Here is a 15,998-nt window from a genome sequence, read left to right on the forward strand (position 1 = left end):
TGTAGTAGTAGTAGTAGTAGTAGTAGTAGTAGTAGTAGTAGTAGTAGTAGTGGTAGTAGTAGTAGTAGTAGTAGTAGTAGTAGTAGTAGTAGTAGTAGTAGTAGTAACAATATATAGTTTTGAAAATAAAACCAGCGATCCAGTGAATCTTGCACATTGAAAAGTCCAACCTTTCATCCTTCACTTTCAATATTTTACTTTAGTTGTCAGAGGAAGAGGCGAAGTCAGTGGGTGGACGCTGCCACTGATATATATTTTTTTTTTCACAGCAAAGAAAACAGCGCAAGAAAATTAACAAAAGACAAGAAAATAAAGAAAGCCCTCCAATCGCTGCTCATGCTGGGGGACTTCGATCTTAAGGTAAGGAATCGGATCATCATTATATTCATCTCTTTAATTTTCCGGAAGCTATTAGAAACTGCAGCTTACCTCCGAGACCAACAGGAAGTTGATGGATGAAAACAGGACGTAAGAAGAAGAATGGTTGAAAAGAAAGAAAAAGGCAAGTAGGAGGAAGATAGGCGAGAAGAAGGAAGATAGGCGAGAAGGAGGAAGATAGGCGAGAAGGAGGAAGATAGGCGAGAAGGAGGAAGATAGGCGAGAAGAAGGAAGATACCCAAGAAGGAGAAAGATAAGTTAGAAGAAGGAAGATAGGCGAGAAGGAGCAAGATAGGTGAGAAGGAGGAAGATAAGCAAGAAAGAGAGCTGGTGGTGATAAAAAAAAAAAAAAAAATGTGTGGAAAGGCAAAAAAAAGTAAATAAAATGACAATGAGGGAATACGATGAAATTAAAAATGATACAACACATAGTTTTATAGTATTAGCCTCGCGCGAGATGGCTCCCGTAAATTCCATATTATCCCAGGTCGTAACCGTGAAGGGAAGAATTTAATCAGCTGCTGCAGTACACGACGCGCCGTAAACCACACGCTCGTTTATGCCTTAATTTAGACGTTTTTTACACCAGTACCTCTTGCTATAGTGCTTGTGTGTGTGTGTGTGTGTGTGTGTGTGTGTGTGTGTGTGTGTGTGTGTGTGTGTGTGTGTGTGTGTGTGTGTTCTGCCGTGGCTGCAAACTAACTAACACTCTCTCTCTCTCTCTCTCTCTCTCTCTCTCTCTCTCTCTTTTAAGGTCCCAGAACAATATAAATGTTTTAGCAGGAAGGATGACGATTCTCTAACGAATACCTTTATTAAGACGTTTTTTCTACACCAGTTTCACTTACTATAGTTCCGCCGAGCCTTCAAATGATTTCTCTTTTTTACGACACCAGACACTATGACGGTGCTCAGACGTATGCCTTCATTTACACGTCTTTTTACACCCGTGCCTCTTGCTATAGTGCCTCAGACCCGTTTTCTTAAATATCTCGGGGCCTCAGTTCGCCTGTTTGAAAAGCCTCTCGTTGTAGAAGTTGCTGGGAGTTTCATGGACTGTTTTGTGATGCTAGTGATTGCTGTACCCGCCTTCTGCACCTTGAACCGGAAAATCAACAATGAAAACCCGGTTAACCATCTCTGTGGCCTTGGAAAATACTTGTAATGGGATCCTGATACGTTTAAAAGAGAGATGCAGAGTGAATCTGATGATAGTTGTACCCGACTTCTGCACCTTGAACCGGAAAATCATCCAAGAGAACCCGGTTAATCATCTTTGTGGCCTTGGAAAATACTGGTAAAGGGATCCTGATACGTTTAAAAGACAGATACGGAGTGATTCTGCTGATAGTTAACCAGACTTCTGCACCTTGAACCGGAAAATCATCCAAGAGAACCCGGTTAATCATCTCTGTGGCCTTGGAAAATACTTGTAATGGGATACTGATACGTTTAAAAGAGAGATACAGAGTGAATCTGATGATAGTTGTACCCGACTTCTGCACCTTGAACCGGAAAATCATCCAAGAGAACCCGGTTAATCATCTTTGTGGCCTTGGAAAATAATCGTCATGGGAGCCCGCCCGATACATTTCATTATTACAATATGAACCTCAAGTGTGTGTCCGTTCCTCACGCCGCGGCTGCAAACTTTCCCTCGCGGCACAAGGAAGAATGAAGGGGTTTTGACGGGTGGCTCTGGTATTCTGCTGACAGCCCGTGGTGACCTTGAGGAGCGTGCGCCGGGTCACTCTTCTAGATAACCCTACCGCTACCCACTGAAGCTGTCTATGTGTCGTTCTGATCACACACACACACACACACACACACACACACACACACACACACACACACACAGCATCAAACTCTATCATCTCGACAGTAGCTATTAACTCCCGCTCATCCGCCTCATTGACAGCCCATTTACACGCCCTGGCTCTATTTGATATCAGTAACCATTAATACAGTGTGCGAGGAAGGCCTAAGACACACAAGACGTAGAAAACACGAAGAAATAACCCATACAACATCGCAATCTAACGTCTCTCGCATTTTCTCGCTTTTAACGCAGTCACCGCTGCCAGAGACAGTGTTGTAACTACCCGCGACCTCTCACGCCCAACCGATAGCCCAGCATAAATTCCTCGTTAAAGTTTGTGTACCACGGCGCAACATCTGCAGGAGTAAACGGTTTTATCTCTCTTATGAAGATTCACAGCCCACGACCTCCATCCACGTCCGTCAGAGCCTCTCCAGCGGTAGCCCAAAGCACCGCGGAAAACAGCGACCCGGGGACTGGCAACGCTTTCTTTACTGCCTCCCAGAAATCACACAGTAATCTTCCTCCTCTTCCTCCTGTGGTCGGTTTCTGGCCGTGTCTTCCTCTTCTTCTTCGGAGGGTCGAGAGAGGCCTGGCCCCTCAACAGCAACGCAAACCTGGCGGTGTTAAACAGCAGCGGCGTATCTCTGTGTTCAGTGGGTATCAAAGGAATTTGTCTGCTCTGAGACCTCTAATCTACTGCGACTTCTTGATATCTCTTCTTATTCTATTATTTACCTATTCCTGTGATTCTCCGTGTGTTTTGATTCCTACTTGAGCTTCTATGAACACCTAGGTGGTTAGTTACGTGTCCTCATAGACATGGTGTAGGAAGAAGTATTTGGGATGCACGCGAAGACTTCTAAGGTTTCGTTCACTTCACTCCGCCAGTGGGAGACGAAGTTACACAGCGATTCTTACCCATATCATCATTTACATTGCATTTTCCAAGCGTATATTGTGACAAAGGGAGATCTAGTAGTGTTTTGGGGATAGTTTAACACACTTAGGGCAGGATGGCAGGTCGTGGCAGAGCCGTGGGAGGTAGAGCAGAAATCAGAGTGCTGGGGTGGCAGCCAGCGCGCACCCACTTTGGCTGCCCTGCAGTGGGCCTGCACACGGGCAGCTGAATGTGTTCCCTCTAAGTATATATATATATATATATATATATATATATATATATATATATATATATATATATATATATATATATATATATATATATATTTACCAAGTCGTCACTTTGCTTCAAAACTGCGACCGGTACGCGCAGGAGGCGGTTTTGGGGCCGACAGCGGGATGACGTCACTTGGAGCTAAAAAAAAAAAAAAATTACCCGCCAGTTCAGGGGTGACTAAAGTTGGGGCCGTATGTGCTCTCTGGATGTGCATTCTCGCCTTCTTTCACAGTGCGTTCAGGCAAGCCACTGACGAAAAAATATGTCTTATTTATTGTGCTATTGCGTGACTGTAATTTCAATGACTACAAACGGCGGTGTGGGGTGTGAGGGACGGCATGTTGAAGTGACTGATTTAAATTAGTACCCCTTTCCTCGTTTTCTCTAAATCCCTGTTTCTACATTCTCTAGTTTGGCTCTAAGCAGTGTCACGCATAAACCACGCCTCGGCCGTGTCTCCTCCCACAAACCTGCGTATGACTTGATTTGGTGTATATAGACTTAGATGCGGTGTTGACTTTCGTTCTCTCGTTTTCCATCCCTCGTACTTACTCCTGCATCACCCCTTTATCCCTCTTTACCCTATGTAATTATGGAAGTCATTGTACATCTTCATTCCTCGCTGCCCGTCACTCACTCATACACACACACACACACACACACACACACACACACACACACACACTAGGCCTCCCTCCCCTTGGTGAATGGCGCCTGAGAGGTTTGTTTTATACGTGATAATATGGGGATAGTCTTTTACTATCTCTTTCTCTCTCCCGTTCATATACGCGAGGAGTGATATATGAGCTTTGGCAAACAATAACGCGTCCAGTCACTCTGTAGGAAGGAACTGACAGTCGCTTTTGTAACTGTTTCCCCGCGGTTACCATTATGAACCCGGACGCACATTCATCAGGTCTTCTTTTTATAGCTACGTGATAATGTGTGGGTCATTCTCTCTCCCTCCCGTTTAAATATGCAAGGAGTGATATGAATTCTGGCAGAGTAATGGTGTAATAAGGTGATCGCTAGGGAAAGAAAGGGATAAAAATACGTTGAGTTGAGAGAATTATTACCGTGCGAGATGACATTAATAGGTCTTCAGGAGGTAAATGAGAGGTTGAGAGAGAGAGAGAGAGAGAGAGAGAGAGAGAGAGAGAGAGAGAGAGCAGGTCAGAAGGAAAACAGGGGAACAGAAGGAAAAGAGGAGGAGAAAGAATAAGGAGAAAGGAGAGTAAAGGGAGGAGAAGAAAGAGAAGGAATGGGAGGAAGGATAAAGGGGAGAAGAGTAGGAGAGGGAAGAGGACCAAAGAAGAGGAGGAAAGAGAAAAGAAACAAGAAGAACGAGAGGAAATAAAGGAAGGGGGAGGAACAGAGGAAAGGAAGAAAAAAAAGGAGGAAGAGGAGAGCGAAGACAGAGAAATAAATAAAAAGGAAGAAGAAAAAAGAGAAGGGATGAGATAAAACCTGAACGGGAGAAAAGTAGAAGGAAGAGGAACATGAGAAGAGGAGCAGGAGAGAAAGAAATAGAACCAGGAGTAGAAGGAACGAAAGATACAAGAAGAAGAGGAGGAGGAGCAAAAGATAAGGACAGAAAAGGGAGAAGAAGAAAGATAATGTCTGGAGGAAAACAGAGAGGAAAGAAGGGAAAAGAAGAAGGAGAAGGAGGAAGAGGAGAACGAAAACAGAGAAAGGATAGAAAAAGGAGATGGGAGGAAGCATGAAGGGAAGGGTATACAGAGGAGAGAGAGAGAGAGAGAGAGAGAGAGAGAGAGAGAGAGAGTGAGGCGCTAAGAGTTTATTAAGCATAACTTGTGGAGGACCGAAGAATAACTAGCCGGCGCGCCTCTCCGGGGAAATCATCCGCCGGCCGAGGGGAACAATGCCTGCAAAAAAATAATTCTGGAGTAACACAACCACACGAGGGAGGAAGGGGGAGGGGGGGAGGGGGTATGTGTGAGGGGGAAGGGAAGTCATGTGTGTGTATGGAGGGGGGAAGGAGGGGCATATGTGTGTGTGGAAGGGGGAGAGGGCATATGTGTTTAGGGGAGGGGTCATGTGTGTGTGTGTGTGTGGGTGGGTGGATGAGAGAGAGAGAGAGAGAGAGAGAGAGAGAGAGAGAGAGAGAGAGAGAGAGAGAGGTGAAGGAATTGAGCCGGTCATGGACACAAGTAAGTAAAAGTTATTAAGTAAGACCTCTTTGTTATCAATGCTGTTACACACACACACACACACACACACACACACACACACACACACACACACACACACACACACACACAGACAAACTAATGGCCTTGGATCCTCAGCGTAACGTTACGAGATAGTGGAAATGAGACCACAAATCCCGAGGGAGGAGGCGTTACTCTTTTGTTTTTGGGCGCCATTAAGTTCCGGGGAGGGAAGGGATCTGCTGTTCAATTAGTCGATAAAGCCTACGTTATTTCCGTGATTTTCCCCCTCGCCGGCCGCCTCCATCGCTAAGGAACGACAACGGCGCCGGACTAGGGAAGGAAGAGCCCCTGGAAGCTGCCGGGATCACGAGGAGGACGAGCAAGCCGTTCATTACGAGGAGAGTTCCCATAGTCGCTTGCTTTGAGGCTCCTTGCTTCGCATTAACTGGACTATCAATTAGGGGGTGAGCGGGAGAGAGAGAGAGAGAGAGAGAGAGAGAGAGAGAGAGAGAGAGAGAGAGAGAGAGAGAGAATCATATATACCTCGTGATATTGGTGTTATTTTTCATTATCAATTACGGATATGTATATAGGGTTAGAGAGAGAGAGAGAGAGAGAGAGAGAGAGAGAGAGAGAGAGAGAGAGAGAGAGAGAGAGAGAGAGAGAGAGAGAGAGAGTCCACGTCATGCGTTAAGCCTTTACTACCTTCTCCGTCTCGGTCACCAGTGGGCTCTCCTATCGCTCAGACTTTACACTTTACCCTTTACCCTTCGCCTATCATTTAACCCTCACGCCCCTTACAAAGAAAGAAAGACAGAGACGGAAGGGTCCTATGTGTACGCTTTCACCTTTTCTTCCTTTTCACACGGCTTCTACGTCTCCATCGATCACTAAACTTGGTGACCACTTAAACTTTATTCTAATGTCACTCCCGGAGAAAGAAACCCAGCGCCAGCTATACTTCATATATGCACTCTTTCATCTTTTCTTCCCTTTTTCGATCACCAGACTTGCAGATCATCTAAACTTTACCAAACTTTAAAACAATGGCATTTACTTCCTATGTGCAATCTTTCATCTCTTCCTCCCTTTTTCGATCACCAGAATTGCAGATCATCTAAACTTTACCAAACTTTAAAACAATGGCATTTACTTCGTATGTGCAATCTTTCATCTCTTCCTCCCTTTTTCGATCACCAGACTTTACCCTAACGCCACTTCAGGAGCAAGAACCCCAAAGCCAGCGCCAGAGAGAGCCAGAGCGAACCAGACAAGTGAAGATCAAGTCACAAAACAGCATTATAGTCCGCGCTTCTCGATGGCTCCAAACGAGACAGTCAATTATCAAGTGTCCAAACTTTCAGCCTCCGTGAAATAAAAGGAGAAACTCACGCTGGAAAGAGACTTGCACGGGGAAACTCTCTCCGGCACATTTCGGGCGAGGATAAAAACTCTTGGACGTCTGGCTCGCTGGCTGGCTGCGTGACGGGTTGGAGGGCGGGAGGGCGGGCGGAGGAGGAAGCACGCGGGAATGCCCTGAATGAGGCTTTGGAGTGCGTGGCGGTAATGAGTCGAGGCAGCCGTGATATCCCCTTGGTAGTCTTGGCCTTGGTCTGGGTTTTGTGGATGGGTACGAAGGGCTCAGACGACTACATTATACTTTTTTTACAGCTCCACTACCACAACTATTCCACCACTACCACCACCATCACCGCTGCAACACCACTACCACCACCACCACCACCACCACTATAAGAACACCACTACCAAAACACGAAATGGGATGTTGTGGATGAGAATGAAATAATGTTAAGTGTGTGTGTGTGTGTGTGTGTGTGTGTGTGTGTGTGTGTGTGTGTTCGGGTTCACTGTATGTACTTACTGACATCCCAAGAACACACCTCCTCCTCCTCCTCCTCCTCCTCCTCCTGCTCTTCCTTATCATTTTTTTTTTATTTCCCTCCTCTTCCTCTCCTTAGTTCCTCTTCCTTCTACCTATTTTTTTTCTTTTCACCCTCCTCTTATTCCTCCTCCTCCTCCTCCTTTTCTTCCTCTTCTTTTTTTTCATTTTCTTCCTTCTTCCTACTCTTCCTTAATTCCTCTTTCTCTTCGTCCTACCTATTTTTTTTTCTTTTCAGCCTCCTCCTCCTCCTCCTCCTCCTCCTCCTCCTCTTTTTCTTTTCATTTATTCCTATTCCTCTTCCTTATCTTCTCTTCCTCCTACCTTTTTTTCTTTTTAGTTTCCTCTTCCTCCTCCTCCTCCTCCTCGGCACTCGCTCTAAGTGGTTTCCCCAAATGCCCGGAACACCCAAGATCCGCCCCGAGACGAATGCGCCTCTTGGACGCCTTCCAGACCCCGCCGAGCCGCCAAGATCAATTGACGTAATAACTAGCGGCGAGGCGGAGAGCGGCCGAGCCATAAGCGATGCGGGAACAGACGGCGGCAGGGAGGGAGGGAGGGAGCGAGGGAGCATGTATTTCCCTTCTCTGTACGGGTATGTGGCGCTCAGTCTTGAATAGGTCAGATTAGATTAGGTTAGGTTAGGTTAGGTTTAGATGGCTTACAGACGGCGGGAGGTAGGGAGGGAAGGGGCATGAAGTAGCGAGGGAGCACGCATTTCCCTTCTCTGTACGGGTATGTGGCGCTCAGTCTTGAATAGGTCAGGTTAGGTTAGGTTAGGTTAGGTTTAGATGGCTTACAGACGGCGGGAGGTAGGGAGGGAGCACGCATTTCCCTTCTCTGTACGGGTATGTAGGGAGGGAAGGCTCACCAGGTAGCGAGGGAGCACGTATTTCTCTTCTCTGTATATAGCTGCGGGTATGTGGCTCCCTACTCTTGAACAAGTTAGGTCAGGTTACGTTAGGTTAGGTTTGGAGTCGTAAAGGATAATTTGGAGTCTGAATCACAAATAGAGTATTTTCCAGAACACTCCGTGGCTATTTTCGAAGCTACATGTGTGACGCCCACCCTTGAACAGGTCTGGTCAGGTCAAGTTACGTTACGTTAGGCTAAGTGAGGTGTAATTGGAGTCATTTCGGGTAATTTGGATTCTGGGATAGTATTTCCCAGAACACCCCGTGGTTAGTTTCGAAGCTACAGCCGAGCCTCTTCACTCAGAGACCACGTATCCATAGAGAGATTAAAAATAAGCTTGCGGGAACGGACGGCGGGAGGCAGGGAGGGAGACAGAGAACAGGAGGGAGCGAAGGAAGGAGTATATAGATTAGCTTATGTCATTCCGGATCTACAGCCGAGCGTCTTTACTCAGGGACCACATGCTCGTAGAGAGATTGGGAATATACATGAGGGAACAGACGGTGACAGGGAGGGAGGGAAGTATAGGGAGCGAAGCAACACGGAGCAGCGACGGTATAGATTAGTTAATGTTATTCCGGAGCCCCGCGCGAACGGCAATTCATTTAGATAAAACGCCTTTCGGACCGCTCGTAAAAAGAGTAGCCGAGTGTTACGGGAGGAGGAGGAGCACCGGGTCGGGGTTGTTGCTTTTTTAGTGTATAGAGTCGTAAGCTTAACGAAGTGCTGCCCCGTAAGCGTCTGGTTATGGCCTCGTAAAGGTAAAGAGACGCCTCGGCCATGCTAATCTCGGCCATGGATCGGCGTGATGCTTCGACCCCGGGAGAGAGAGAGAGAGAGAGAGAGAGAGAGAGAGAGAGAGAGAGAGAGAGAGAGAGAGAGAGAGAGAATCTACGAGTAGTCGTTTTTAACTGTAATTCCTTATGTTCAGTACACCATGAGTCACTCTTCAACTACTAAGAGATGTGCTGAGGCTCGCCGCCTTACCCTTGGAGGTCCATGAAGCAGCATCGCTAACCCGTACGTTCTGCATCACTAGGCACAGTAAACAACGTTCTTCAGTTAAAACATTTATTGTCTATAATAGGCACAATAAACTTTCGTTAAGAGCATCAGTCGATACAGTAATTCATTCATTAAGACTTAGGCAAAATAATGAGTAAGAACATCATTAGGCACAGTCAGTAACGATCATTAAGAAACCATTTTTGGTAATGCACACTCCAAAACAGTCATTAAGAAACCATCATTGCTACAGTAAACAGCTGAAAGCTTTCGAGTCACTGATGCAGAAGTAACAAAAGCGTCGCTCAAGTTTAAAAACTGTGTACATCCATTCATCAGAACAACAACAACAACTCTTGGTGTGTCTGCGTGGCCACGTTGGCGGTGTCCGGGTTGCTGCTCCAGCCCAGCGCGAGAGAACGGCTCAGGACGCGGGTACGGTGCTGCCCTTGAGGCTGCCGCCAGCCCACATGGACAGTGTTGGTCGCCACCGTGCGGACTTGCAGGATGTGGGAGTAATTCACCACCTCCACGTCGCTGCCATGTCGCAGTGCCATGTCTTGGGCAGGGTCAGGCTGCTGCTGCAGCGTCGGGAGGCAGCTTGCGAGGTCAGACAGGGCAGCGAGAGAACACTCATCATAGTCTATATTGAGAAAAGTAGTATCGGCATACCTGCTTGAACTCAGATTTCTTCCCGAGTTGCCCAAGGAACTCTTGGTGGACCACTCAGTGACCTCGTCCATGGCGAAAACTTCCTCCGGCAGCGGGTCCCAGGAGGGAATTATTTCCTGCCCGCCCACCACCGCCCGGGTCGTGGCCCCCGTCTGCGTCCCCACCGACACGCTGCGTAGACGCCTCCCCCAGGGCACAGGAAAGGTGGTCATTTCCTCGGGGAAGTTCCTGATGGCCACCGCCCTGGTCTGGGTGCCCCTCGACACCCGCATCGGAGGAGACCTGCGCCTGGCCCACGAGTGGTGTCTCCGGGGGGCTGGTTTGGGAGTCTTGATCTTGGGCCTCGCCGTCATCCGGCGAGCCTCCCTGATTTGCTGCCAATACTGGTCGTCCGGTGCAAGCCCTTCCCAGCTGCGGCCCCGCTGCGGCACCTCCGGCTGAGGGCGAGGCTGCCGCGGGGGAGGCAGAGAGGCGGCCCCTTGCCCTGGGTGAGGCTCTTCCTCAGGGGCAACGCCCTCAGACATGGCGCAGGTCAGCACGGAAGTAACTAGCTGCTTTATGTCCTCATCTTCAGGCTCCGCCATTTTCCCACAGGGAGGCTGCGGGGGTCAGGGCGTGGGTCTTGCGGCAGGCAAGGACGAGGCCCAAGTGTGTGCTGTGAGCTGTGACCCGAGGCTCCCGGATGTTCCGTAAAGCTGGTTCATTGGGGTTCCACTGAAGCTTCAGAAGCGACAGTTCGTGGAACACGCACATTATGTATGTTTCGTATACAATTTTCTTGAGTACAAGATTCTTTTTCAAATACATGATTTTCAGAAAAAAGAAATGGCCTCCGTAACCTCCCCCAGTTATTAGTCGCCTGATCATCGCCATGCACCACGAGTCAGCGCCGCGGCACCGCTCGGCTCGCCGCGGTGTCCCGAGCCTGAACCTCCGAGGCCTTGTTGGGTCGAGGGAAGCCTTGCGTCATTAACGTTCCCGAAGCTTTCTTGTTGATCGCGAAGTTGTCATCACAATTTAAAATACATATTTAAGATTAACTTTTATGCACTACATGGTTGAACGTTGTAGATTTCTTTATAATAATCTGAAAATAGTTACCTCGCAAAAAGTAAGTTATGAACAATGTGTTCATTTTTATTTCCGTGTGGAGATTTCATCTTAGTTGCTTCTTTGCTTTCTGTGGAAGATGAAGGGATGATCAGTGTCAACTTTAGCGGTACTCGGAACAGTGTTCATACAGGGGGAGCTCAGGGTTACGGCACTCACTCTTGCGAGCCGCGAACAAGACCCTGGACCTCAATGACAGTTGCTTGGTGCTTGTTACGTGACTGGGATGCTGCAGGTGAAGGTGAAGGTGCTGATATGCATGTCAGACGAGAGGAGGAAGTCTGTGTGGGCGCTCATAGCAAGTGAGATACGATGGCCCATGCGCCAGGATACTTCACCTTTTACCCGAACGTTTCCTTGACCAAAGAGCGGTCTTGGTGGCAGCTTAAATAGATAGTGAAGCGCTGATGAAGGGGAGTGGATTAGCCGCAGCGAAACGAGCAAGTGTGCAGAAGTATTGAACAATGAACTGGTTACATTCGCTGTCTCTATCTGTGGTGTGTGTGTGTGTGTGTGTGTGTGTGTGTGTGTGTGTGTGTGTGACCCTTACGTCGCTGCTCCCCAAAAGCAAAAAGTATAAAAATATCCAAATTCAAAATCGTTGGAGAGGTGTCTTGATACTCTCCTCCTGATGGCGCTTATGTCGTAGGCAGGAGAAAATGCGGATGAAGAAAGACTGTTTACTCGCAGAAGGGATGAAAGAATGATGATGCTGGTGAATTCTTGCATAAGGGATTTGGACAGCATACAAGGGTGGGCTAGAGCACTGTATGAGAGTAAGATAAAAACCATGAAGTAATATTCCTCTTATGTAACCTAGATAGCCTGGGAAAAAGTGTACAGAGACTCGGAAAACCATGCTTACGAGAAGTCACCAATGTATAGAGCGTACCAAAAAATACATGGTAGTGAATGAGGGTATCAGGACACCTACCTCTCATCTTTCGGCCAATCCTCTGAGCTTTTTATAGGAGCAGCGAATTGCGGGCTTTTTCATTATTGTGTCCTTTTTTTTGCCCTTGAGCTGTTTCCACTGCTGTAAAAAAAAAAAAATAGTAAGCAAAAAGTGGCTGTGAATCGGGTTTCCGTATGAAAATAAGACGGTAAACATCTTAGAAATTATAAAAAGTTGCGTGCGTCATTCAAGCATGGACGTAAACAAGATAGACCACACTGATGACACGAGAGCCTGATGTGCAAAAAGATCTCCCAGGGTCGTTCTTAGAAGAATAGACACAAGATGTTTGTTTTTTCATAATGGCCAGCGACTTGATTAGTTGTGTGTGTGTGTGTGTGTGTGTGTGTGTGTGTGTGTGTGTGTGTGTGTGTGTGTGTGTGTGTGTGTTGACCTCATACACACACACACACACACACACACACACACACAGCTGTCTTCATCCCACGGCAGTTCAAGTTATCATATTAATTTCATCACCTGTCACGCTATCGGTCAGCAGCTGATACGTTCCCGCTCCCCCATCCCGGATCTCACGGGCGCATCATGCAAAAAACAATGTCTCCAAGCGTTGTTGTGACCCATTAGAGAAAAGTGCAAATCGGGTACTTGAATTTGTGAGGTGGATGCGGTCGTAATAAAAATGTGTGTGTGTGTGTGTGTGTGTGTGTGTGTGTGTGTGTGTGTGTGTGTGTGTGTGTGTGTGTGTGTGTGTGTGTGTGTGTTCTGGGGGCAGCAAGCAGACTAATAGTAAAGAAGATGTTTTCTGAATGTGTTTAATCTTTAAAATTGTGCGTTGATGAGGTCAGCTATTCTTTAAGTTTGCTTGGGAACGCTTGCATCTGCTGCCGACACGTTAGCACACCACGATGGTCCCAGCCTGCAATGATGTTACCAGTTTGTCACACAATTCTTTTATTAACAGAGGAGTTCAGTAGCTCGCAGCTTAACCAAATCTCTAAAACATTTAGTTACTGCTACAATCAAGATCAATGTTGAACAAATTAAATAGGTATTCTTCTAAATCAGGATAGAATATTTAGCATGGGTGTCCGTGGCATTTATTGCAGGGGTCACTGGAACGTGTCGAAAGCAGTATATAAGGCTGTTGACGCCCTTGCCCTCCGTATAAGTTTCTACGCTGCAACAGTCATGGTGAGCCGCCGCACGTCCTGGCCACATCATAGGGCACCAACCTCCCTCAGGATGCCACACACCTGACTATGATCTGCAGATCTGTTATAATAGTATGTGTTTCTCACCCCTTATCCTATCGCTCCTCACCCGCGTGTTTCTTACCCCCGCAGAAGTGGTGCCTTGCGCTGGTCGCCGTGAGCCTCTGGGCCGTTGCCGCCGCCCAGACGGGAGTGCAGTGTAGCGTTGACATCGCGGACCAGTGCCCTGAGAAAGATGACCCAGGAAGTGAGTGTACAATCTGCCTGCAGTAGCTCAATGATTAATCTCTTCCTCTCTCACGCCACTGTTTCAGCCACAATAGTACAGTATTCTGAACACTGTTATCTGAGGTGAGCACAATATAGTATGGCAAAGATCCTGCAGTGCATGTCAATGATTTTACAAGACACTTAATGTAGATTTTGCTTGCACTCGGTAAATAATCATCCCTTTAAGTCTCTTACAACGCTTTTTTGGCCACGAAAAAAAAATCTTTTGAACACTTACTTACGGCGAGTAAAATCTGGTATCATACAGAGCCAATGCATATTTATAGTAATAACGTTACCAGACACTTGCTGCAGATAAAGATGCTCCTGAATCTAGCTTCTTTCTGCTGTCGTTACCACGACTTTAAACGATCTTCTTCATGTTAAGTGGAGCCTTGTATCATATAGGAGTCTGTGCATGGTGATTATAATGTTGCCTGACACTTTGTAACAGCCCGAGACGCGAAGGGCTCCCAAGCCTTAAGCCTGGCATATCCTTGGGCTGGATGCCAGAATGTCCCTCCTCGTCTCTAGGGCCCGGCTCGGGAATATGTGCCCAGGTTCGACTCCCAGGCGGGTTTGGGGGTAAAAGGTATTTATCCCGAATTGATCAACGTCTCATGTGCTCTAGAAAGTGGCAGATCCCTCATGGCAGTGGCGACACAGCATTGACCACCCCTTCTCGTGTTATGGCTCCGGTGGGGCAAGAATCCGAGGGCTCGCGTCGCTTGAAGGGGTTAGGATTTGCTGCCTTAGGAAATGAGAAGAGTAACAAGAAGATCGAAGCACAAAGTCATCGACATGAATGAAAGGAGGGAAGCCATGCAATATCCCGAGACACTCATGGGTAAAAATTATGAAGGACTTGAGTCGTGGGATACGCTTTGGATTGACGCTAGAGGGTCTTCCCAGTGTCTCCGGGGTCCGGGTTCGAATCCACGGTGGGTTGTTAGAAAAAAAAATATATATCACTAATAGATTAGTTTCTAACGTGCTTGGAAAAGTGGCGGCTCCGTCAATGACAGCTTATTACCAGACATGTAACTTCATCACCTGCAGATCCCGTGTTCCTTCCCAACCCGGATGATTGCTCTCAGTACTGCGAGTGTTCCAACGGATATGCTTGGCTCTTCGATTGCCCGCCGGGAACACTCTTTGATGAATACTCAAAGCGGTGCATCATGGAAGTCGATGCGAACTGCGGCTCACGTCCCCTACCTTAGCGCTGCAGTGTTGCGTCGTGAACGAGCTGCGTCCGCTGAGATGAACACAGCAATGTTTGGTGTGCTGCTGTGTGTGCCTCGCATCAATAAAGAAAGTAAAAGTTAACCCCCTCCTTCTCTAGCACGCTAAAAATGTTATTTTTACAGTACTTAATAAACTCTAAGTAAACTTTTCTTGTACATTCCTGTTGTAAATCACCTGTTTCCGATTATAATATATATATATATATATATATATATATATATATATATATATATATATATATATATATATATATGTGTGTGTGTGTGTGTGTGTGTGTGTGTGTGTGTGTGTGTGTGTGTGTGTGTGTGTGTGTGTGTGTGTGTGTGTATATAATATATATATATATATATATATATATATATATATATAAATATATATATATATATATATATATATGTATATACATATGTGTGTGTGTGTGTGTGTGTGTGTATATATATATATATATATATATATATATATATATATATATATATATATATATATATATATATATATATATATATATATATATATATATATATATATATATATATATATATATATATATATATATATATATATATATATATATATATATATATATATATATATATATATATATATATATATATATATATATATATATATATATATATATATATATATATATATATATATATATATATATATATATATATTAGCTGAAAATGTACATATTATGATTACACTATGAATAACTAAAAAAAAATACGATATGAAGTCGGCCTCTGGGCAGCGTGCCACATGCCTGTATCGCTGGTAATAAACCTTGGATCAGTCTTACGGAGTAATCGTCGGCTTGACGCAAAGTCATACCAGTGATATTCCATGATACGGACACGTGGCACGCTACCCAGCAACCGACCCTGCTCACCGGGTTGTTTATGGAAGAGACAGCCAGAGTGGCAAAGGCCAAGGGGCTGCCCATAAAGCTCGTGGCTGGAACAAGTAGATGGATCTTGTTGGGATGTGTTTGACACGGAAAGGTGCCTGCACTGAGGCCTACTCGTGGGATGACGTGCCCCCGGCCTGTGCCGGAGCATTCAATTCATCAACAACTATTACTAAAAAACAGTCCTAAAATCTTAACGGCCTTGCTTGAGGTTCTTACTCTGCCCGTGATGGCAGCCTCCAGTTGGTGATGTAATCAAATATTCTTATTCATTCCCCGTCCACAAA

General features: G+C 46.1%; 2 protein-coding genes across 3 annotated transcripts; one reads left to right on the forward strand and one right to left on the reverse strand.

The window, feature by feature from the left end:
• Positions 1–321: 321 nt before the first annotated feature.
• LOC127005921 (peritrophin-1-like) lies at positions 322–14,946 on the forward strand. Of its 2 annotated transcripts, none has more exons than XM_050875319.1 (3): positions 322–360; positions 13,413–13,527; positions 14,610–14,946. In XM_050875319.1, exons 1-3 carry the CDS (start codon positions 337–339, stop codon positions 14,771–14,773), a joined length of 303 nt encoding a protein of 100 aa, XP_050731276.1. In that variant the 5' UTR covers positions 322–336; the 3' UTR covers positions 14,774–14,946. The 2 variants fall into 2 exon arrangements, with proteins under 2 accessions (XP_050731276.1, XP_050731274.1); XM_050875317.1 differs by lacking the exon at positions 322–360 and adding an exon at positions 13,135–13,260.
• Positions 9,424–11,060, reverse strand: LOC127005920 (uncharacterized). Its single transcript, XM_050875316.1, has one exon. It carries the CDS (start codon positions 10,622–10,624, stop codon positions 9,704–9,706), a length of 921 nt encoding a protein of 306 aa, XP_050731273.1. The 5' UTR covers positions 10,625–11,060; the 3' UTR covers positions 9,424–9,703.
• Positions 14,947–15,998: the final 1,052 nt, after the last annotated feature.

Source organism: Eriocheir sinensis, chromosome 31 (genome assembly GCF_024679095.1).
Source record: "Eriocheir sinensis breed Jianghai 21 chromosome 31, ASM2467909v1, whole genome shotgun sequence".
Lineage (NCBI taxonomy): Eukaryota > Metazoa > Arthropoda > Malacostraca > Decapoda > Varunidae > Eriocheir > Eriocheir sinensis.

Bases quoted from the DNA above. Each gene is read 5' to 3' on its own strand.
- LOC127005920 (XM_050875316.1), bottom strand. From the start codon at position 10,624: ATGGCGGAGCCTGAAGATGAGGACATAAAGCAGCTAGTTACTTCCGTG.
- LOC127005921 (XM_050875317.1), top strand. From the start codon at position 13,150: ATGGGTGTCCGTGGCATTTATTGCAGGGGTCACTGGAACGTGTCGAAA. The intron at 13,261-13,412 runs GTGAGCCGCCGC...TTACCCCCGCAG, and splicing joins TCTACGCTGCAACAGTCATG to AAGTGGTGCCTTGCGCTGGT. The intron at 13,528-14,609 runs GTGAGTGTACAA...CATCACCTGCAG, and splicing joins TGAGAAAGATGACCCAGGAA to ATCCCGTGTTCCTTCCCAAC.